Source organism: Osmerus eperlanus, chromosome 8 (assembly GCF_963692335.1).
Source record: "Osmerus eperlanus chromosome 8, fOsmEpe2.1, whole genome shotgun sequence".
Lineage (NCBI taxonomy): Eukaryota > Metazoa > Chordata > Actinopteri > Osmeriformes > Osmeridae > Osmerus > Osmerus eperlanus.
The window spans coordinates 7,707,317-7,731,628 of record NC_085025.1 but is presented as its reverse complement, the minus strand read 5'-3'; the positions used below and the strand labels follow the sequence as shown (position 1 = coordinate 7,731,628).

General features: G+C 46.7%; 1 protein-coding gene across 1 annotated transcript; it reads left to right on the top strand.

Annotated features, from left to right (window-relative positions):
- The first annotated feature begins 327 nt into the window (after positions 1-327).
- Positions 328-21,455, top strand: afg1lb (AFG1 like ATPase b). The gene is made up of 13 exons (XM_062468307.1): positions 328-444; positions 735-1,045; positions 4,134-4,191; positions 4,436-4,537; positions 4,934-5,061; positions 9,186-9,285; positions 11,730-11,788; positions 17,958-18,040; positions 18,890-18,960; positions 19,206-19,306; positions 19,675-19,815; positions 20,178-20,285; positions 20,513-21,455. The coding sequence occupies exons 1-13, from the start codon at positions 333-335 to the stop codon at positions 20,639-20,641; spliced, it is 1,503 nt and encodes a 500-aa protein (XP_062324291.1). The 5' UTR covers positions 328-332; the 3' UTR covers positions 20,642-21,455.
- Positions 21,456-24,312: the final 2,857 nt, after the last annotated feature.

Below are 24,312 nucleotides of genomic sequence, written 5' to 3'. Positions count from 1 at the left end.
TTTGTGCTTGTTTTGTTCACAACCAATGTCAAAGCGCATTGGACTTGGATTGGGCCGAAATAACACACGAGCGAAATATAGGCGAATCAAAATAGAATGCGCCGACTCATCAATGTCAGCTTCATTTATTTATTTTTATAGCTAATTATTGGAATGTGTTGTCCTTACTTATTGACACTAACAAGTCAGATTGGGTAAATAGTTCCTTTACGTTTCATCAACTCAGTCAAATTGTTGCATTATGATCAGTGTCAATAAATGAGGATATGACTATTATAACACTGTTAGTACTGTTCACTGATATTAATAAAGTTTTTCTCCATTGAATCAAGATGGCGGCTTACGCGTTGCCTTTGGCTACCAGATGTATATGTAGATATTTACTGAAAAACACTTCCATAAATTATTATACAATTTATTATCCTTCTCTCTACAATGCCAAAGGTAAGAGCTTCTTTGAGTTGTGTCGATTATATGTTTTCGTGAAACAACACGTGCTTTGTAAGCTGTGTTAGGTAACTCACAAACTGAAACCTTGTACTAGTAGGTTACTGAACTTCAAAATCCCCAGCTAGTTTAATTGGAGTACACACTGTAATGTTGAGCCTTATTCAGTCACATTCAGTAGGGTGTACGTGTAAAATTGTGTATTTCAATTCTCAGCTGTGTTTATGTTTGTTGTTTTGAGTAACAACATTTAAACTTCTAGGGCTTTCTTTGTTTTACACCCCCAGGTTACACTACAACAACCGGAGGTCCTTCAGCATCACCAACCACCTTAAAGTCAGCTCCCTCAGAAACGTCCTTCAAAACGATTGTGCACTATGAAGATCTGGTCCGTGCTGGTTCTCTGAAGGAAGACACACAGCAAAGAGATGCTCTCCATAAGCTTGGCCAGCTGCAGACAGTCCTCCAGGGGTATTCTAACAGTGTCTACCTGATACCGCCAGAGTCAAAGGGTAAAGAGGGAGAACATAAGCAAACAAAGGGAAAGGACCCCAAACTGAGCAGAACTCAAAGTGAAGGAGATGCTGGTGCAGAGGAGGTGGGTGATATGAATAGAGTTGAGGATAGGCCTATAGAATCTAAATAATTGCATAATGTGGTAGCTCCTCAGTAACAAATTAATAGTTTTTTCCTAACCTGAAACTAAGCCAAATTTGAATACTGCGTAAGGAATCATGTCACTCATTGCACAAAACATCCCCATCATTGATTTATTTAATACAGGTACATAAGTTATGATATCAAAAAATACCTGTAGAGGAATATGTTTTTAACTATGAAGTAGTTTAAAGAACGTTACACCATAAACTTTGCTTCCCTGGTGTGCTTTGTGAACTAAATCAACAAGTCTAGTTGCCTCTTTTCCAGTGTTGGCAAGGCTTCTCAGTTGTTTTTCCAAAACTTTGTCCCAGTTAGCAGAGGCAATTAGTCACTTGATTGTAATGTCCCTGATGTATCTTGCCTTCACAAAGCCTTCTGGCTCAGTGGTTTTGAGTTCAAGCCTTTTAGCAGGGATGGGGATGATGCTCCTGTTCAAAGGAGATGGGCCCAAATTGTGGAACCTTGGCCACATCGCATGTCTTTTATCTAACCATCTAAAGCAATTCTTCATTCGTGACTGTGTAATGACTGGTTGTGGGTCTTGTTTACACAGATAGGACAGCCATCTAGGAAGTTTGTTTTTGTGTGGATTTGTACAGTGCACATTGTGTGTTGGAAAAAGCGCAAGTGCATTAATGTCTACATACAGTATGTGCATGAACATGTGTTTGTGTGTGTGTTTAGGCACAGTATGGCAGTGCATTTGGGTTGTTTTTTAGGTCAGGCTAGCTAGCTGTCTGTGTGGTGGGAGTTTGGGGGATTTTTGGACCAGACATGGGGCCAGGGAGGTATTTGGGATAGCTACAGGGTGGACCTCCTGCTGGGTTAGTCCCATTTTCTCTCTCCCTCTCATCATCCCCAGCCAGTAATGAGGGGATCTCTATTGTCTGGAGGAATTTTTGTCTTTTTTGCTTTTGATTCCACTCTCTGGAAAATGTGGTGACAGTGGTGTTAGAGCCATCACCATTACCTTCTTCCTATTTTGTCTGTCTCTCTCTCAGTCTCTCTCTATCTCTCTCTCTCTATCTCTCTATCTCTCTCTCTATCTCACACACACATACAGTGTGACTGGAGTTGTTATGCAATAACACTGTTTTGAATTAGGTCATATTGCTCTCAGTGTGTGCCCCTTCTCTGAAAGTGCCGCCATTGTCCTTGGCTGACTGGCCGAGTCTATTAGGAGACTACACTTGACTTAATATTGACCCAATGTGGCGTGTTGTTGTAGCCATGAACAATGGTACATTGTCTCAGGAGGATTCACCCTATTCAAGTCAGATAGGCCCTCATGGATGAGTCCACGCTGTTTTGTACTCTTACCCATGGCTCCAAAGACAGACAACCTCCTCACGACCTCCGCCAACCTTTACGACAGCTTGTTATGTAAACTAAGTTTGCAGGAACCAATAGCGAGACGCCGGCTTCAGCTGCCTGGTTAAGGTGTTGACGTGAACTTTTCGCTGTTCTACGAGTATTGGGTCCAAGGCATTTCATAGTGGGTGGACGGAGGTGAAAATAGGCGGGCTCACTCAGATCACTGGTCCAAGTGGGATGTGGGGGCTGAAGTGAGAGAAGGCCTTGTCCTTCTCCACTCTGCTGGAGATGGCCGCCAGCCACCGGAGACAATTACCCACGGTGCCAGAGAGCAGCAAGGGAAGTCAGCGAAGAGTCACACTCTGACTGAATAGACTTGTGGCTCTTCCAGCATTTCACCCCACCTCAGGGCAGGACAGAAAAACAGGTCAGAGAAGATCATGGCAGGGCAGGGCAGGTAGGGATACGACATAGGACCATACGGGACATGAGAGAGATATGGACAAGGAACAGTGTGTGGGGGTGTGTGAGGCAGGAAGGGTGAATGTTTTTTTCAGCTGTGAATCAACCATTGTGCTGAGATATGCCAGCCGGATGCCCAGTGAAGAGCAGTGAACACTGACTAATGCTTCCCTGAATCTGCTCCCAAAAAGAATGTTTCTGTTTTGTGACCATTATGACTCCCACTGCTGAAAACAAGTAAAGATCAACAACAAAATCCAACCTGGTGCTGTCCTAACAGAGGGGGCCTGTATTGGCACTGTAGTGCAGTCTTACATTTACATTTAGTCATTTAGCAGACGCTCTTATCCAGAGCGACTTACAGTAAGTACAGGGACATTCCCCCGAGGCAAGTAGGGTGAAGTGCCTTGCCCAAGGACACAACGTAATTTGGCACGGCCGGGAATCGAACTGGCGACCTTCTGATTACTAGCCCGATTCCCTCACCGCTCAGCCACCCGACTCCCCAGTCTTACCATGGCTCGTAGAACAGACGACCTCCCTGTGACCTGCGGTGCTGTGGCCCAGTCTCACACAGGGGCCCTGAGGAGGCGTGTCTGGGACGCTCAGTGTCCACGGAGAAAGAAGTGGGTTTACATACACATACACACCACCGCTCTATGCGCCTCGGTAAGTGTTGATAGGCTGAAGTCAACAGGAGAATAACCTCCGCCACCACATCTTTACAGCCACGCTATCACAATTAGCCAGGACTAAAGAAGGGCTGTGTGCTGAAGTCCACTCCAGCTCGTATGAAGCCTCCCACCGGCCTCCCCGCTTAGTCAGACAAATCCCTCTATTGTCCGTGCCCTGATGCCTGTCTTCGTGGGAACCCCGGCTTGTCTTGTTGATTACGTGTCCTTTGTCTTGTGAGCGCACCAGTTGAGTCGTCTGGGGAGTGAGAGCCCATCCTGACCACGTGGCTTCATGCCCTGGGAGATGCTATCTAATCAGACAATGGTTTCACGCAATATGGCCATGAATAATGTTGTATATATTAATTTATTTTCCATAGTGTCATTTACATTAAGGATAATGAATTAATTCCTGGTAACCTCTTGATTGGTAAATGCTCTATGGGGTTGTCTTGGCCCCGGGAAGGGTGCTCAGGGTAAAGCATGGGTGTACTGTTTTGGATGTGGGAGGGAGAAACAATTGTGAATATACATTTTTTTATATCTTTTTTCTTTTCTTTTTCTTTTCCTCCACAGGAAGAGTCCCTTCCACCCCCTCCCCCACCCAGGGGATTCTATATCCATGGAGATGTCGGTGAGAGAAATTACAATACATATAATTATCATAATAAAATCCTTTTAACACCCACAGCCAGATTTTAGTAACACAAATGTACAATTGCACATATTTGAATTATTATAAGTTGGGCACGACCCAGACCACCATTCAGTAGTTCAGTAGTTGACAGATAGTGGACGCAGTGGGGCAGGGGGACCAGTGATTCAAGGCTGAGGTATTGGACAGTCTTGGGATCCAGACCATGTGCTGTTGGTTCCAGGCACGGGGAAGACCATGCTGATGGACATGTTTTACGCTAACATGGAACACAGTCGTAAGAAGAGGGTCCACTTCCATAGCTTCATGCTGGACATCCACAAAAGTCAGTACTGTTCTCTGTTGAGGTTTCGCATGAGTTGTGTACACACACCCCCACACACGCGCACACATGCACAAGCAAACCCAGACACATGCAAAACCGCAAATACAAACACATACACACGCGTGAACTCACCCACATGCACACATGACACACACGTTGGAACCACTACCAGACGTTGTTTGGATTGACTCTGATGAAGTTTTGAAGTGTCTCATAAATAGTAAAAAAAAACAAAAAACACTTCCCTCCCTCTGTGTGCTCTTTAACTCCTCAGTTAATTGTCCACCATTGTGCATGTGTGAAATTACTGCTGTTCTGTGCATCGTTGTGAGCTGTGGTCCTCAGATGCAGGTGTGCTGAGGAATGGGCCTGACGTTTGTGTTTCATGCTTAAAAGGGATCCATCGCAGCAAACAAAGCCTGCCTAAACGGAGGCTGGGGAAAATGTTCACCTATGACCCCATCTCGCCGGTTGCCATGGAGATCAGCAGTGAAACTTGCATCTTGTGTTTTGATGAGTTTCAGGTGAGTGGGTGTGCAAGGGTTGTATTTGTGTGTGTGCGTCTGTGTGTGTGTGTGTGTGTGTGTGTGTATGTGTATGTGTGTGTGATAGTCTACTAAAATACTATGATGTATGAAACAGTCAAGACAAAAGAACATTGTGTGATTCATCTGTGAGGCACACAGTACAAAATGATCAACAACACAAATCAAGAGTAGAAAGAAAATGAGAACAATGTCGTCCTCACACCCTCACATGCCTGGTTATGTACCTCCTCAAATTTCACAGGTTGTTTAATTGTTCCCACATGCCACATTTTATCCCAGTATAAATGCATATAAAGCAGGTTTTCCATCAAATCAAATCAAATCAAATTTATTTGTATAGCCCTTTTTACACGCAAGCATGTCACAGAGGGCTTCACATATTCCCATAGAACTGCCCCTCAACCAACCTAAACCCTCAATGCACTGCTGTTGCTCAAAGACCAAACCACCTGTAAGTTTACAGTTCACTTGTTGCTGTGCTTTCCACTCCCAACACTCACAGACACAAGACTGCAGCCACCTAGTGGCCAGATTCAGAATAGCATCACTCTCACGTTGTGTTCTGTGGCTCAGAGTGGAATTCACTTCCTTCTGGTCCGGGCAGAAATATCCGATGGATGGATTCTGCTTTCAGCTTTATGGTGCTCTGTTTAGTCTATTTAGTTTTGGAGTCTCAAAGAGAGGATTCCAACCCAACTGTAACTTGCTGGTAATGTAACACGCTTTCCAACCATATTCCTGGAAAGCTTCCATCCTGTTGGTTTTTACATAAATCCAGTACACCAATCTGAACAATGAGCTGGTTGTTTAGATGAATCAGGTCTTTTGAGCTGAGCACCTCCAGGTGTGTTTGGGGAAGAGGATTACGCATTTATTGCATGAACGTCATTAGAAGTGATCTTCTAGGCCCATCTGCGTTTGAATGGCTGATTCTGTCGTTGCTCTTAAGTGATGTTTGAAGGATTCTGCTATATTGTCCTGACCCGGCTCTTAGACAGACATGCAGGGACACATCGTTTATTGCGATATTGTTAGGACGTATTATAGAAGGTGAATTCAGTCCATGCTATTCCATCAGTGAGTCTCATTCTTAATAGTTGGTCAAAGGTCATCACTGTTTTTCCACCCCCCGACCTCTCTCACTCTCTGTCTGTCTCTCTCTATCTCGCTCTCTCTTTATCCTTCCCTCTCTGTCTCTCTCTCTCTCTCTCTCTCCCTCCCTCTCTCTCTCTCTCTGTCTCTCTCTCCCTCTCTCTCCCTCCCTCTCTCTGTCTCTCTCTGTCTCTCTGTCTCTCTCTGTCTCTCTCTCCCTCTCTCTCCCTCCCTCTCTCTGTCTCTCTCTGTCTCTCTGTCTCCCTCTCCCTCTCCCTCCCTCCCTCCCTCCCTCTCTCTGTCTCTCTCTCCCTCTCTCTCCCTCCCTCTCTCTGTCTCTCTCTGTCTCTCTCTCCCTCTCTCTCCCTCCCTCTCTCTGTCTCTCTCTGTCTCTCTGTCTCTTTCAGTGCGGCCGGGAGGATCAAGAGGCTCATCTTTCATCGCTCTCTTTCACATTTGAAACTCGCCACGTTCTCATTGATTTGTTTTGTTTGCGCTCGCCCCACTTTTGTCTTTTTCTCCAGCTTGTCAACGGTCGCCGCTGACGAGCCCACGGGCACACGTGTGCTTGTGTACGTGTTGTTGGGGGGGGATGCGTAAACAAGAGGTTGGGGGAGGGGAGCCGGAAGGGTCTATACCAATCAGCCTTCTGGTCCTCTCAGCCATGCAGATGAGTGTGCGTATCAGCGGTCGTCTCCTGCCTCCTTAAGGGACTGACGCTCAGACAGCGGGTCAGATGGATCTTATCCTCTTAAATGCTAATGACATTTCCCCATTCTCTTCATTAGCATCACACTATTATCAGTAATTTGTGGCCTCCCTCCCTCCTTTCACCCCCCCCCCCCCCCCCCGCTTCCCTGCATCCCTTCTACCTCCTCCTTCTATCCATCCTTCCCTGCTCTCCTAACTAATTCCGGCCATTGAGAACGATGAGGTGGAGAATGGAGTTATAGAGATGGGAGGGATGGAGGGAGGGAGGGATGGAGAATGGAAGCGAGCGAGATGGGAGAGTGGGAAGAAAGTGCTCTGCTGTTATTGTCTTGGACCCCTGGTCGCAATCCGCTCTGTGAAATTACCCCCCCCCTGAGGTTGTGGAGGTGAAGAGATGTAACATCAAAAGACGCTTCGTTTGGCACCCGTGTGACTGACTCCTTTAGACGGTGTAATTGGAGGCTCATTTGAATATCGCCAACAGCCCACCATTGTTTTTGTGCGCCCCTCATCCCCTACCTACATGCACACACACACTCTCACCCCTCCCCCCAAACCCTTATACATTTTTCTAGGAATCCTTTCTCTTCCCTGCGCCAATCTCTCTTTCCTAGGGCATTCACAATCAATATGGCCTCTCTGAATATGGCCCTAGTTGAGGGGCACATGAATAAACAAATATAGGTTGGATAAAAGGTCATAATTAAATGATTCTTTTGAAATGAAAATAAAAAAACGACTGTCGGAGGAAATGGGACCCCATTCAGAGACAGACGCCCTGGCTTCATGCTCATCCTGAATAGATGCACGCGCACACACACACACAACTTAATTTTGTGTATGAAGGGTTCCCCTCATTGCCCCTCCTTAGTAAAATCAAGGCTTTAGCGCTGATGCTAATGGAGTATTTTATTGTGGCAACGGTGGTTAGTATGCAAGAAAACAGAGGACACTCCATGTTAAGATAAGCAACATATGGTTGGGGTATGGCTGGTGTCTGTTTCACTCGGGGGAAGTAGCTAAGAGGACGGGTGAGAGGAGGGAGGGACAAGGACAGGGCAGAACACTTCACCTCCTCCTACCCATGACAACCCTGGGCCTCTCTGACGGCCAGTAACTCCAGTGAGCTGCGCGCTACGCTTCGGATCCTCACAAGACACTTCCTGAATGGAGGAAGTTCTCGTTAGCTTTTGACAAGATGGCTGCAGCTCACCGCGCGTGCTCGGTCTCCATTTCCGGGTTTAGCCTGCCCTGCATCGTGATGTCTGAATCACCACTGAATCACCACTGAATCACCATTGAATCACCACTGAATTACCACTGAGTTCAAGGTTCAAGGTGCATCTTGGAGCCATAGGGGAGAGCAATGGAGAGAGACAGAGAGAAGCTAGGAGAGAGAATGTGAGAGAGCGAGACAAAGAGGAGATCACTAATGGAGGGGTCACTTTCTCTCGTCAGTGACTCATCATTGCCGTGGTGATGGTGTCCTAGGTGATGTTCCAGAAGCTGCCGCAGAGCCTGTGTACACAGTGAAAAGGGAGGGGGCTCATACACAGTACGCGGTGACCTCGGAGGTTGTGCGTGGGTTAGATGAAGATCAATCTCCACACACACACTCACACATGCAAGTACACACACACACACACACAGGCACACACACGGACATGCAAGCAGACACACACACACACCTGTGCATGGCCATCTGGCGAGACTCTTTGTCTCTTATTGTGGCCCCCCTGTTTTCATATTGCTCATTTTTTTATTATTCTTTTCTTTCTATTGCTCCCTCACTCTGTCATTGTGGCCGTCTGGCCAGCTGATTAGCTCAGCTTCGCTGTATCGCCTTGGCTACTTGTCCTCAACAGAAAGCCGCTTCGTGACTATTTGCAGTCAGGTTGAGTGCTTGATTGTGTGTGTGTGTGTGTGTGTATGTGTGTGTATGACCAGAGCCAGCATGTTGAGATGGAGTGCACCTGAATGCAACTAATCAGCTCAGAAAATTGAATGCTCATTCTCAGCTGCCATGTGTTGACCTCAAACACACACACACATTTAGACGCTCTTAATGGTACATACATGTGCACGTGCACACATACACACACACATACACACACACACAGACACAGAAATATATTCTAATGTGTGATGTCAGTCAGTAGAAGCTTTATTAGTAACAAATTAATAAACAATAGTAACAAATCTCTCTCTCTCTCTCTCTCTCTCTCTCTCTCTCTCTCTCTCTCTCTCTCTCTCTCTCTCTCTCTCTCTCTCTCTCTCTCTCTCTCTCTCTCTCTCAGGTGACTGACATAGCTGATGCAATGATTCTGAAGCAGCTGTTTGAGATCTTGTTCAGGACTGGAGTAGTGGTGGTGGCCACTTCCAACAGACAGCCTGACGGTAAGGCTCTGTGTGTGTGTGTGTGTGTCCTACTGCCCTTCTCCATCGTCAGCTGGCTTGCTTCTCAGAGGGTATTCTGGTGCAAACAAAAGTAACCTACATAGTTTTCACTCAACAATGGCTCGCAAACGACCTTCATCTCCACATCGTTTCCAGTCCGACATGTTAGCTCTGTGAGACGATCTCATCTTCGCCCTCTTTAAACCCTTACTTTCGTGCTTGGAATGACTACAGGCCCTTTAATCCTCAAGAAACTGTGGGTGCGTGACCCCACTCTCAAGGTTCCCTCCTCTTCATTAAGAACCGTCCGCAAGGGAGGATGGTTCATTCTTTTCTCCCTTTCCTTCAGGTAATCACGGACCTGAACTGATTTGATAACTGTGAGCCAAACAGCTCTTTATATTTGCTCTGATTAGATCAATGATTTTTTCTCGCCATCTAAAGCATGTGGTGATACCAGGCCTGTTATACTAGATCTTTCAGTCTCACCACCTGAAGGTAATCCTCCGCCGCTCCCCCCCCCCAGCCTGTATCAAAGCAAGGCTGTTTAAAAGCTTTCAATTAAGAGAGAGAGTGAGTGATCTCATACACAATCTGTAAAAACGAGGCCTGTAACTCTTTAATCTCTCCCCCTCCCTCTCTCTATCTCTCCATCTCATCCTTACTTTGTCGGCTCAACCGCCATCGCTTTGTCAGGTCTGTGATGTGGTGTTTAGTGCAAAGCGAGAGAGGTGGGAGAGGGAGAGAAGGAGCAAAGTGACTGAGTGAGAGAGGGAGAGAAGGAGCAAAGCGATGGCGTGAGAGAGGGAGAGCGACGAATTGTCTTTCCCTGTCCTCTCTCTCCGGGCTAAGCGTGAACGTGGTCTCGCCCGCTGGAGTGGCGTGACGGCGAAGGAGATGGTCCTCTCAGACAAAGACACGCTTCTCTGACATTTAGCCGCCATTAAGAACAAAGCGCCAGACCACGCCAACTTGATAGAGCGCCTCTTTGGTTTTAATTAGACGGCTTAATGGAGCTATGAAGGCCTTTAAGAGACAACCTAACATGAAAGGAAGACATGTCTCTCGCTTCTCTCTGTTGATGTTGAGCCGCCAGTATCAAAAGCCCCTGAGTGGATCATGTGACTGAAGTAGGGGCTCCAAGATGGGCCACACGTCCACATCTTTGTTGTTTTGTAGTTGCTGTGTTGCTCAGCTTAAGCCGTTGTTGTCCTTGTTTCAGCAATGCTGTTAATGGATGTACTGGGGGTAGAGGAGGAGGAAAACAGGAATGAATGTTTAATTTCAGGCCCTTGATGGTTGGATCTTCTCTTTTGTGGCTCACCAGTGCTCCCGGTGGCTAGGGCTGGAGGGGCTTTCAATGACAATTGTACTTCCATCTGTGATTTCCCGGTAAGATGACTCTTAATGATTTAGGTTTATTAATAACAGTACAGCCGAGGCAGGACCCACCCCACAGCACCCCACAGCACCCCACAGCACCCCACAACACCCCACAACACCCCATAGCACCCCACAGCACCCCACAACACCCCACAGCACCCCACAGCACCCCACAGCACCCCACAACACCCCACAGCACCCCACAGCACCCCACAGCACCCCACAACACCCCACAGCACCCCACAGCACCCCAGCACCCCACAACACCCCACAGCACCCCACAGCACCCCACAACACCCCACAGCACCCCACAGCACCCCACAACACCCCACAGCACCCCACAACACCCCACAGCACTCCACAACACCCCACAGCACACCACAACACCCCACAGCACCCCACAGCACCCCACAACAGCCCACACCCCACAGCACCCCACAGCACCCCACAACAGCCCACACCCCACAGCACCCCACAACACCCCATAACACTCCACGACACTCCACAACTCCCAATTGTACACCCAATAACATAGCACATCAAAACCACTACCACCACAACTACTCGTTTGCATCAGTTACTCTGAGGAGCTTATGCAAGCTTTTGTGTGTGGGTGTGTGTATGTTTGTTTGACTGTATTTGTTTGACTCTGTGTGTGTGTGTGTGTGTGTGTTTGACTATTTGTTTGACTTTGTATGTATGCATGTGTGTGTGTCTTTGTCTGTCTTTTTTATGTTTATGGGGTACGCTACTTCAGATGTAATTTGCTCCAGACAAGCTAATTGAAAGCTCTATTCAGCATCACTGTGTGGACATTGTCAGCTGCTGAAAAAGAGACAGTTCTGTCTCCCGACACCATTGTTTGGGAATGTAATTAATTTTATTTTGCTGCCGCCTCGGCCCGGTAGAGAAATCCATTTTTCTCCCTTGGCCTCTTTTGTGGCCCCATCCCATCCTTCTGTTGATCAATGGCCACTTGATCAGCCAGTGTGAGTGTGGAGAATGACGTTATTAGAAGGCTAAACAGCACTGCTAATACAGGCCCGCCTCTCTCCATTCAGATCTGTACCGAAACGGACTTCAGAGAGACGCCTTCCTGCCTTTCATCCACGTGTTGAAGGTAGAGACAGTCATCCCCCTCTCTTTCTCTTTATGTCTCCCTCTGTCTCTCTCTCTCTGTCTCTCCATCTTTTTATCCCCCTTCGTCTCTCTCGCTCTTTCTCTTGATCTCTACTGTCTTATCTAATTAATTTGTTAATTTTTAACCCAGCCACGCACACACACATGCAAGAGCACCCACACACACCTCCGTCTGTGTTTATCTGTCTCTGTTTTACTTTGCTCTCGTGTGTTTTGATGTGGTTTCTATCTGGTCACCAGCACACACACCATCACAAAGCTGTCTTTGATCATACCTTACCATGGTGACACAAACACACACAGGGTGACAGAGTGATCTCCTCCACTACCCCTCCTCTCTTTCTCTCTCATCCTCCTTCCTCTCTGCCGCCCCTGCCGATGAGAGGGGGATGAGCAGAGACAGACAGACGGATAAAGTCATGGGGAGTGAGAGAGAGACATACGTTGGAGAGAGAGAGTGGAGGGGAGAGAGATGAATGGGTAGAGAGAAATATGGGAGAGAGAGGGATGAGAAGAGAAAGATGGTCGGATGGGGGAGATAAAGATGGAGATGGGGGGAACGAACACAAACAGGCAAGCGAGGGAGCGGAACAGCCTGCTTGTATTTCAAAGGGAGGAGAGAAGAAGAGAGGTGAGGAAGGGAGGAGAGGGAGGGAGGGAGCACGGTGGAGCCTAGCCACGCTGTGATGAAACTGCTTTGCAATTTAAAAGCATTATTGTAAGCAGGTAGGAACATGATGTTTCTACACAGAGGTAATTACTGAGGTGTTTGTAGTGACTGTGATCATAAATAATTGGTGAATAATTTTTCATGGATTTGACAGAAGAGGGGGGAGGGCATTCTTCTGCCTTTTATAGGTATTTAAATCCTAAATAGGGAGGCCAAAGAGTGGGAAATTGATCCATTTTATCAGAACATTGGGCTATGCACACTGGGGAAGTACATATACTGATACACAAACTTCGTTGTACACACACACACACACACACACACCTGTAAGCATGCATAAACAGGCATAGAGAAACAGACAGACAGAGAGTGCCCTGAATCACGGTAATGTGTTAGCAATACACACACATGTACTGAAACACACCCAGCAGCTACGCAAACCCTACCTCTGTGGACAGGGGCCTCAGGAATCAGGGTCTGCTTTAATGGAGACTTTCAGGGTCACTTGATCTCTACTGTCATCCCCCTGTGCACATACACACACTGCACACCATTCATCTTTTAGCAACCGTATAAAACCGTAGAGGCCTTAAAGTCATCTCAACAAGAATGCCCCACTCCACACCCCCTCACCCCTACCACCATATCTAATCCCCCCTGGGGAGGGGTGGAAGGGGTGACAGGGGTGACGGGGGCCAGGGGTGAAGTGGGGGGGGGGGGTAGCTGAATGCCCTACGTCCCTGTTTGGACCTCCCAACCTCATGCCTTTCAGGGCCCATGTTCCTCTTTGTGAGGCCATCTGGTTTTGGGGTGGTTTGGGATGGGGTGGTTTGGGGGTGCCCCCCCCCCCCTGTCTTGAGGGGATGACCTGTGACGTTATTCAGGGGAGCTCTTTGGGGGGGGTTCAGGTTCTCCCCTAATAGAGTGAACTAAAGCTGGAGGAGAACAATGATTCAACGCTCTCTGACTTTTTGGGTATTGACTGCGTGTGGGGGTCAGTGAGCATGAATGAGTGAGCGAGTGAGCGTACACTTGAATGTACAGGTTTGTGTTTTTACATGTGCGCTGTCACCTGATATGTGTTTAGATGTAGTTTTAGGAGGCGGGGATGAGAACAGGTCTGACCTCTGCTCCTTCCACCTGAACCAGAGAGGAGCAGCTTAATCCATGACTGACGTCTTTATACTATTGACTTCTGATTAGAGTGACCCCGGAGGACCCCGCCACGCCCCTACCACCACTTCTCCAGGCCCTGAACCCCCCCAGTCACAGATCAACCCCCAGCTTAACTCCCATCTTTACTTGTTGTCTGGGTCTGAGTTTTAGTGACATGGTAGATATGATGCTTGAATGGATGATAGAGAGAGAGTGAGAGAGACAGGCAGACAGGCTCACAGACAAACAGGGCTGTTTTCTCTACGAGAGCTTCACTCACTTTCACTCACGATCACAAGAATCCGCTCAATTCTAAAGAAGCCTATGTGGTTGTCTCCCAATCCGTTTCACCCCTCTCCAGCCTTCTGACAACTAGCTTTTCTTCAATAACTAGTTATTTCTGTGATGACTAATTGCCATGTGTGGTATTTTTGTTAATAAAAATAATGAATGAATAAATAAATAAATAAATAAATAAACAAACGGATGACTGGACTGAAAAAGTCCAGTTGTGGAAAGCGTTTTCATCTGAAGAGAGAATGGAGGAGGAGGAGGAGGAAGGGGGTGGGGGTGGGGGGGGAGAGTGGTTGTGCCTCTCCTCCACTGAAGGTCTCTTCCTGGACGAGGGAGCAGAGAGAGGCTCTGAAGAGGCCCCAGCCCACGGACTCCCTCCAAATGAAAATTTATGTTTGATGACTGGCATTGTCCTATTGGCATTTAGCAGTGCAACAATGATGTACTGTTTGCCCCCTGGCATTCCTTCGTAATTGTTGCCCTATTTCAAAAGAAAAGGATGAGGAGGAGCAGGGACAGGGTTATGAAGCAGAAGCAGCCTCGTATGAGATGCCTGCATGGAGCATAGCTTGGTCAAGGGAAATAACGTTCTCCAAGTTCTGCTACTTCAGTTTTGGCATTTATATTTTTGCTTTTATCCACATAACCTTGAGGTTGTTGGCAAACCTTTGTGGGTTTGGTGTGTGTGTGTGCACGCGTGATTCTCTGCGTGCGCGTGTGTGTATATGATTGTGTGTGAGAGTGTTCTGTACAACAGGGCTAGTATTACTGTGTGTTGTGCGTAGGTGTAGTGGGCCACCTTGAAGCTCCTGTAAGAGACGGTCTAATCCAATAATGGCTCATTTAGATCATGAAAGAAAGCCAGCAGTGGAGGCAGAAAGCACTTGTCATACTTTCTATCACCTCATCCTTTCTTTTTGTGGCATCCAAATACAGTATGAACCAATCCAGTTGAGTTCAGTAATGTCCATCAAGTTAAATTGCAGACTGCCCAATAAAGGCTTTTTCAGAAATGGAAATATCTTGCTACCACTCACTCTTCTTTCTTTCTTTCTCTTTCTTTTCTCTCTTTCTCTCTTTCTCTTTGTTCTGCTCTTCTCTATCTTTTCTGTCTCACTCTATCTTGTCTTTTTCTCACACTTTTAGTCTGGTCTAATTTTTTCTAAATGTTCTTTCACTCACACTGACCCTACTCCAGGTGAGTCAGGTGGCTGAGCGGTTAGGGAATTGGGCTAGTAATCCGAAGGTTGCTGGTTCGATTCCCGACCGTGCCAAATGACGTTGTGTCCTTGGGCAAGGCACTTCACCCTACTTGCCTCGGGGGGAATGTCCCTGTACTTACTGTAAGTCGCTCTGGATAAGAGCGTCTGCTAAATGACTAGATGTAAATGTAAATGTACTCTCTCCATAACAGTGTGATCTCATCTAGTTAGTCTTGTAGCACCTCTAGTGGCCAGGTATAGCTACAACACCTGCCTCTAGCTCAGCAAGGGGATGTCAGAGAGAGGCGGGGTCTGTCGGAGAGGTTGGCGTCTGTCATCCGGGGGTGGTCTGTCAACGAGGGGCGTGGTCTGTGAACGAGGGGCATGGTCTGTGAGGGGGTGGGGTGTCTGTCAGAGAGAGGGGTGGAGGGTATATGGGGGGGTCCAGTAGGGTCCTGGATCACAGAAGGCGGGCCCCACATTGAAAATATGTTTCCCCAAGAGGAGCAGCCCAAACTGGGGGAGGTTGTGAGAACGACCCTTCGGAACGAACCCCCCCTGGTCCTGGGCAGTCAGACTTAAAGGGAATAGATCATTAGGTGTAATTAGGGTGTTCACATTGTTACGTCCCCCACGGTATGCCTGGACTGAATAAAATCACCACACACACACACCTACACTGAAACACACAAAAACACACACTCTGAAACACACACTCTGAAACACACACGTACTCCCCAGTTAGTGAAAGCACTTTGATGTCAGAAGAGTGGTCCAGGACGGCCAGCATAAAGGCACTGTTTTAAGCTTTCTCTTTCTCCCTCTCAACCCCCCCCCCCCCCCACTCCCGACCCTTCTGCCCCTCCCTCCCTCCCCTTTCTTCTCTCCCTTCACACAGAGGCTGTAAGACACACACAGATGAATGGATGACAACCTTTCCCCCCCATCCACCTCCCCTGCTTCCCTCCATCTCTTTTTCAGCCTTCCCACCCTGCCTTCTTTGAGGCCTGGTCAATTCTCTGAGGGCCAAACAAAAAAAAAGCATCAAATGTTTTCTGGTGTAGATAATGAGGGAGTGAACCTCATCAGAACCCGCCAGCCAGCTATCCTTGGCTTTTGTTGCTTCTCAATGGCACCGCGCTCTTTGAAAAACTCAAAAGCAACTTTTTGAGGAGCTGAGGACAGAGAAAGATATTGGGGAGAGGGAGAGGAAGAGGGAGTGAGGAAAAGAAAAAGCCAGTGTGTTTTTATGCTAAACGTCTGTCCAGAGGGAGAGGGCTGGACAGCTCCAACAATGACATGATTGGAGCTACATGTGTTAGCATGACTTTCTCTATAGACCCGCTGATTCTCATGTCTGTCATTACTCTGTGTGTGTGTGTGTTTGTGTTTATATGTGTGTGTTTGTATGTGTGTGTGTGTGTTCACTAAGCCAGAGAGGAAAGGAGATCAAGTGAAAGATATATATATTTCAGGATTTCCGTTTATGAAGGTACTCAATAATTTCGACTTTGGTAACTGACCAGCATGATGAATACCGTGTGATAGGAGACACAGGTTGTGTGTGTGGATGCGTGGGTATGTCTGGGTTTGTGGGTGTGTAGTTGTGTTGGTGTGCATGTGTCATGCGTGGGGGGGGGGGGCTAGGGGGAAGGAGAAGAGATGAGTAGAGTATGTAGGTGGAGGAAGTGTGTAAGGAGTGAGATCTTTTACAGAGCCTTCAAGATGGTACTAGTAATCAAGTAATAATGACCCATAAGGCCTAATCCTGTCTGATTATAAATAACCAATGGTACCATCATCTTTGATTGTGTTCCCTTCCATCTCTCCCTCCCTATCTTCCTATTCCTCCAGCGCCCTTTCTTTCTCTGTCTCCTACTCTCTATATTTCTTCCTTGAAGAAATATTCAGAGTGACCCATCACACACATATATAGGTATGGACAAAATAGAGTGAGAAAGAGGGGGGGGGGGGAGGTAGAAGAAAAGACGAGCGCGGCCTTGTGATGCGTGGTGACGCGGTGGTAACGATGCGGTGTTATTGCTCAGGAACCAGGCTATTTACTCGTCCATGGTGGTGGTGAGGTCGCAGAGGGTTGATGAAATGACATCTCCCTTTTGTGCGCCGGGGACAGCGAGTTTGTCAGGTTGTTATTAAGGCTGATTCAACCAATTGGCTCGGAGTGGGAACCCTGTTCATGCGACGGGTGCGGAGATAAAAAGTTGACAGCGGAGAAGAATGGAGTATTTCCGTCCACTTGCTTTTGTGGTAATTGCTAATTATCTCGCAGCTCAAGGAGGCCGGTGGCAGAAATTCACTGATTTCATAATTTGCCAGAGCTGTCATTGAATACTGATTTGCCCGGCGGCGGTTTGAATGTGATGATATACGATTCTTGTCTCCTTTCTTCTAGAACAGGCAAGATGATGATTATAGTTTGTGCTGCTCTCGCTGACATATATCCTGTTGACGTTTTACACTAAACTGGAAAAGTTTGAACTCTGTCTCTGAACTATCCTGTAAGCACTCAAGTTGGGAACAATAAACTCAAAGAATTTTTAAGGAAAAAAAAGACACAAAACACTTTACACAAAAACACACCAAAGTTCCCCAAGCGCAAAATGTGATTGTGTGAAAGGTTTTTGAAGCCTCTGTGGCTACTGCTGCACACAGAGCCACAACAGACAGAAAGTCACATGACCAGTGCTTCTAGACATACAGAAACACCTTGAAAGTGGGCTCATGATTGACTTTACCATTTCCTTTTTTTGCCTTTTTATTTTTCTTCCAATTTATCCTGATTCACTTTTGTTTGTATGTATATGCAGGACTCCTGCCAGTCCATCTGTCTGGACTCTGGTATAGACTACAGGAGAATGGACCGGCCTGCAGCCGATAAACTCTACTTCCTGTGAGTGTGTGTGTGTGCGTGTCTGTGTGTGTGTGGGTGAGAGAGAAATAGAGAGAGAGAGAGAGAGAACCTCTTGTATTCAAAGTGAGACTCCTTCACTAAAAGAGGGTCTCTCTCGTTCTCTTTCTCACACTTTATCTCCTTATGTCTTTTCATTTCCCTCTCCTTCTCTTTGTCACTCTAATACTCTGACTTATTCTCCCTCAAACACTCACTCTTGCAAACACTCGTTCTCTCTTTCTCGCGCTCTCTAAATATATATGTCTTTGCATACAGAGAGAGAGAGAGAGACCAAGAGAGACTAATAGAGACCACGAGAGATAGAAGGAACGGTTGATTTTGAAAAGGCAATCTCATATTCTATTTATTGGCAGGACACACAAACAAACAAACACATGCACACACACACACGCACACACACAGATTGCTCATTGCAGAGCGGGAGATTTCAAGTGCCTCCGTCTTTTCAGTGTATGCAAATAAAACACATTGCACCTCTGTACACACGGATACAAACACACACACACACGCAGTCTCATCGGGAGGTGCATTCAGAAGCTAATGTTTGTGTTTAGAGCCTAACATCCTGTTCTTTACGAGAGCGAAAAAGCTAAGTACCCCACCTCCCTCGCTCTCCTCTCTCCTGTTTAATAAGACCACTCCAGCCTTATTAATTTCATATTCTATTATCATCTCTAATTCTCACTCTTTCTGTGTCTGTCTGTCTTTATGCCTGTCTTTGTGTGTGCTGGTGTGTGTATGTGTGTGTGTGCGTGTGTATTTGTGTGCGTACGTTTGTGTGTGCTTGTCCTGTATGTGTGTGTGTGTGTATGTGTGTGTGTCCCACAGCACAAGAGAGCCTGATGCAGAGGCCTTCATGGATGTGCTGTTTGATGATCTGGCCCTGATGCAAAACAATGGTGGGGAGCTCTATTCATTCCTGTCCTCTACTCTACACAGAGACAGGGAGAGGGGTGGAAAGGGAGGGAGGGAGGGTAAAAAAGAAGGGGAGGGAATGTGGGATGAGAGGGCTCAAAGCAGAAGACAGGATGTTCATATTTCTGAAAGGATTTACTGTATTGTTTTTTAACAACACGTAAAACATTGTAAGTCTATGCATTAAAAAACATATACAGGATGTCAATATGTGTGTGTGTTTTCCCAGTAAAAGGACCTACAGTATTGACCATGCAGGGCCGGCATCTGACGTTGGAGAAGACATGTGGCACCATTGCTGACTGCACCTTCCAGGAGCTGTGTGACAGAGTAACACACTCTATTTTTGTCTCAAACTTTCATCCTCTACTTTCCCCTTTGAGCCTAATGCTTCCCCTACCTCCTCTTCTGCTGTCCTTTGGTGTCCTTCTCTTTGCCTCTCTCTCTTTTTCCCATCGACTCTTTTTCTTTCTTTGTCACTCAGCCCTCACCTTTGACCCCTCTGGACGTTCTCCAGATACAACTTCTTGTCTGGAGGGATAGCTTAAAAATGCATCAATGTATGAATGGGAACATTTAAGGACCTGAATAAGCTGCTAAATCAAGTGTGGGCAACATTACACGTAACAAATATAGTCTGTCTCTGTGTCAGTCGAGCACAGTAGCACATCCAGCCCCTGTGTCTCTATGTCCTCCAGCCTGTTGGTGCTAGTGACTACCTGGAGATGGCTCGGCTGTTTGACACGGTCTTCATCCGTCACGTCCCCCGGCTGACCCTGACGCTGAAGGACCAGACCAGGCGCTTCATCACTCTCATAGACACCTTCTACGACAACAAGGTGCCCTTACTCAGCGGACCAGCACTTCACAACACTCTACAACATGCGCTCAGCTCCCTTTCAATTCCATCAATCTGAAGTTTAATTCAAACCCTAGTAATAAGAATGCACTGTGCTCCCTCCCTCTACACACTCTGTCCATCCCCCCCACCCCCCCCCCCCACACACACACACACCCCGTGTCCTCCTCTGTCTAACCCTCATTGTCTCTTCCTCTTTTTCTCCCCCTCTCCTCTCTTCTCTCTCTCTTCCTCTACCCCTCGTTGTCCCCCTCTGTCCTCCCCTCTCCCCACTTCTCTCCTTCCCTCTCTCCACTCGGTCCACCCTCTCTGCCCCCCTCCCGTCCTGTCCCCCTCCACCAGGTGAGGGTGGTGTTGCTGGCTGACGCTCCTCTCGGCCAGCTGTTTGTCCACTCAGGGGGGGAGGATGAGCGTGACCGTCTGCTCCTGGATGACCTGGGCCTCAGTGGGGTGAGACCGCAGTCTAACTACCATCACAAGTCCTTCTGACCTCATTCTCATGGTCATTTTATGTTTGGTCGTGTTTATTTTGGGGGGGGGGTTACCCTAGTTTGTGGTCATGGTCAGATAATGTAAACGGTAATGTGTTTGTGTTGGTGGTCAGGTAAAGTAACCTCTTCTGTGTTGGTGGTCAGGTCAGGTCAATCCTTCTGTGTTTGTGGTTCTGTGTTTTCCAGGACGTAGGGGAGCGTCTGTCTCTGTTCACAGCAGAGGAGGAGATCTTTGCCTTCCAGAGGACCATCTCCAGACTGACCGAGATGCAAACAGAGATGTACTGGAGCCAGGGGAACCGCAACAATAGTTAGACATGCATGTAGAACTACAAGACGCACGGCCTCTGCTTACAGGGACCGCATTGATGATTCATACCCCTTTGACAAACTAAGGACTACAGTAACTACGATCCATACATATTTTGTAAACTTAGGACTACAACAACTAAGATCCATAGCTTCTTTACATAGAGTACAAAAGCCATGATCCATAGGGTTTTTACAAACACATGGACTGTAATAACCTTCAAGGGTTTGAAGCAGCTGCCTTTAACCTGTCTGTTAATCATAATCTCGTCCTCTGATGCAGTAAAACTTGAATACCTCACAGAACACAGGTAGTATAAATGCCACTGGAAAACCACTCCATCATAAACTATAGGTCAGGGCAGACATGAAACAAGACGTGCATCAACAACAAAATCCTCATCAATTACGGGTATGAGTACAGAGAGACATAAAGTCCCATATCATGCTAAATGTGAGGTACAGACTTTTGCTAAACAGACTAGAGGGAGAACATCACCACTGAACAACTGTTCCATTCACTGTGGAGAACTACCACCACCTAGTGGTGTACTAAGGAATAACATCTGATTTTTTTCAAACCTGATTTTACGTTTTTCTGGCAACGGAAACACAGGGCCTTATAGCCTATGTAAATATTTTCAAAAATAAGGTACAACATTGTTTGTTTTGGGTTTGCATACCTGAAGTAGCATTATTAGATGGCTTGTGCAATGAACGCTGATTGCCGAATGCAAATTGTAATGTATGTATAATGGTATGCTACGCTACCTTGTCGTGTGCTTAAACCTAAGTAACTAAGTAAAAATGATCAAAGGGACCCCTATGAGTATCATGCTTGGAAGTATAAGAAATTATGTCGCGTACTGAAACAGGGTTCTGTGGATTCATTCTGAAGACTACCACAAGATGGCGCCAGACGTTAAGCGATGATGGCGTTGTTTGTAATTGCTCCTATCCATGGATGAGGTCATCGTGGCGCATCGCCTCACTGCTGGCTCTTCTGCTGGGACTAACCCAGAACCATCCTCAGACCCAGAACGTGTGTGTGGTGCCAGTACACCTGCTGAACTGCTTGATTAAATGATATTACTACCTTGTCTTGAGGGCTTGTGTAGGGCTAGTTTTATTTCCTTAACAGAAAGTAAACATTGGACTTTGTGTGTGATGCTACATGCAGGTGTGTGTTAATAGCCTACAGTAGGCTACATCATATGAGTGTTTATCATAATATAGCATTTATTTATAGCAACGTTATTATACGTTATTTATAGTATTGTATTTGGGTTGATAGTTCGTTCACCTGGACAGGCCCAAGGTGACAAAAAGCAGGACGTATCAGGAAGATTAGATAACGTGTTATCTGGTGCCTGATACACATTTAAAGGCCACTGAATGTGTGTGTGCGTCTGTGTGTCGTAGTTATGTGCGTTCGTCTGTTGACTGCTCGGCTCTGTCTATCCCACCATAGCTCTCAATTAAGGGAAAATCAATCACCGTCTATTCCTAGGGCTTTAATCCAATAACAGCATTACGCTGTTTGGGAAAACATCAGACACAAACATAGATGGCCGACCTCCTTTGTGTGTTTCTTAATTGGATGATAGACGCTGCCGAGCGTGTTGTGTGTCTGAGTGTGTGTGTGTGTGTGTGTGGGGGTGTGGGGGGGGGGGGGGCTCTGTTCTCAAGAAACATTGCGGGAGCAAGATGCGTTGGAGAGGTGTGTGCGTGCGAGCAGAGTGAACATTTATGTTTGTTCATGGGAGGGAGGGAGGGAGGGAGGGAGGGTGGGTGGGTGGGAGGGAGGGTGGCTAAAGGTTGATTAGCAACAGAGGAAGGGAGGTTTAGGAGGAAATGAGGGCGAGGGTGGTAGAGGGAGGGAAACGAGTAAGTAAAGAAAGGCATGGTGCAAGGAGAAAGAGAGAAAGATGGTAAATTGTATAATCCCAAGGTAGAGTTATTCAGTTAGGGTCACAGTGGGCTGAATGTAATACAACAAAAGTCCCTCTGGTCCACATCTGCCTTTCTAAGGTAATGAAGTGTGAAGTTTGCTCTCTAGGCTGTGTGTGTGTTTGTTTTTGTGTGTACTACATCCTTGCCTGACTGTAAGAATCTGATCTTTGTGTAATGGGCATTCTTTGTCAAAGGTGTGTATGTATGAGTTTAGTTGTGTGTGTAGTCAGAAGTAAGATCAGGTCAAGTAAAATAGGATAGTCTAGACTACATAACTGTCATACACAGAATGCCCCAAAATGTTGCTTATCAGACCATTCAGCAGGAAAACCCAATGTTGATTTCTACCTGTATTTCTTTCTCTCTATACCCTCTCTCTCTGTTTCATTCCATCTCTCTTCTTGGGGTGTTGAGGGCTCCATGTGCTTCGCCTTTGGCTGACATAAAATATCATCGAGGAGTGGATTGTTGCCCATGCACCTGTCTACCTGTCCAACCATCCATCCATTTATCTCTTTATCCATCAATCCATTCATCCCTCCATCTCTCTTCAGTTAGTTTTTTACTATGGTATGGCCAAAGTGCTGTATCAGGCAGGCAGAGGGGGACAAAGAGAAGCATGTGTGTCTATGCGTGTGTGTGCATGCACACGCCTGCTTGTGTGTGCGCTTGGGTATGTGTGTGTGCAGTGCTACACGTCATTAGGCATGGTTATCGAATCACCTTTATTTTAATAGAATACATTTGAACAGAAACACTCTTGCGTCTAGTTTATCGTTCTTTGTTGTTGTTAAGATCTTAATCACAGCGAGTGCTTTCCTCGCGTCCATTGATGACTCTTGCACACAGGTGGGGTGCGCGCATTCCTCTACAGAGAGAGATCGGGTGCACGACGAGGACGCGCACCTCGCAAAACATCTCCTTGGGAACAAAGACTTAGTCGGCTGCTGCTGGTGTTTTGGTAGGTAGGCTAGGTGGGGGTGTGGGAGGAGCATCACTGACAGGAGGACAGGGGCATGTATAGGATTTCTTCCCTTATCTCTCTTTAAAATAACATGACGTCATGGGCTCTAGGAGGTCTGGCCAGTTTGAAAGGGGGTGTGACCAGGGCGCGCTAACGAGGTTGAATGACAGGCACGTTTATGTATTAAAGGTACAAGCTATCAAAACGTTCAAATGGGGTGTCAAGACAAATAAAGCGTGGGGGAACACCTGTCAACGATTCACACAACAAGGCTATGCTTGTGAGTCGCACTAGTCTTCTGTTGATCGATACACTCTGTTCCCAAACGGCTGTTACACATGGAGGGCATAGGACACCTGTTACAACTATATCATGATTGTATAAACATGTAAGAATGCAACATATAACTGTCTTAATAACAATTGATCCACCCCTATCTAATCATGTACGCAGCATTGTCCCTATGATACGATCCTACTATCTTTTAAATCAATGTGCTTTCCACCTAACAAGTCGATATAGTCTGTCCAAACGTATATTACCTATATCTGCATATGGTTGTTTTGTGTTAAACGTTCTATGTCTGTGCCTGTCCGTCGACATGTCAAGACGTGCGTTCCTCACACATTTACAAGCCCCAACATGTCTAGGTTGATGTACTGTACTGTAGCCTACTGTAGATGGAATCTAGGCCCTTGTCTCTTTAAAAGGCGATCCCATTCACGGGTTTGAGGGGGCTGGTCTGTTACGCGGCGGTTGC

Coding starts and splice junctions, on each gene's coding strand:
- afg1lb (XM_062468307.1), top strand. CDS start 333: ATGGCGGCTTACGCGTTGCCTTTGGCTACCAGATGTATATGTAGATAT. Junction 1,046..4,133: donor GAGATGCTGGTGCAGAGGAG/GTGGGTGATATG, acceptor TTTCCTCCACAG/GAAGAGTCCCTTCCACCCCC. Junction 11,789..17,957: donor CTTTCATCCACGTGTTGAAG/GTAGAGACAGTC, acceptor ATGTATATGCAG/GACTCCTGCCAGTCCATCTG.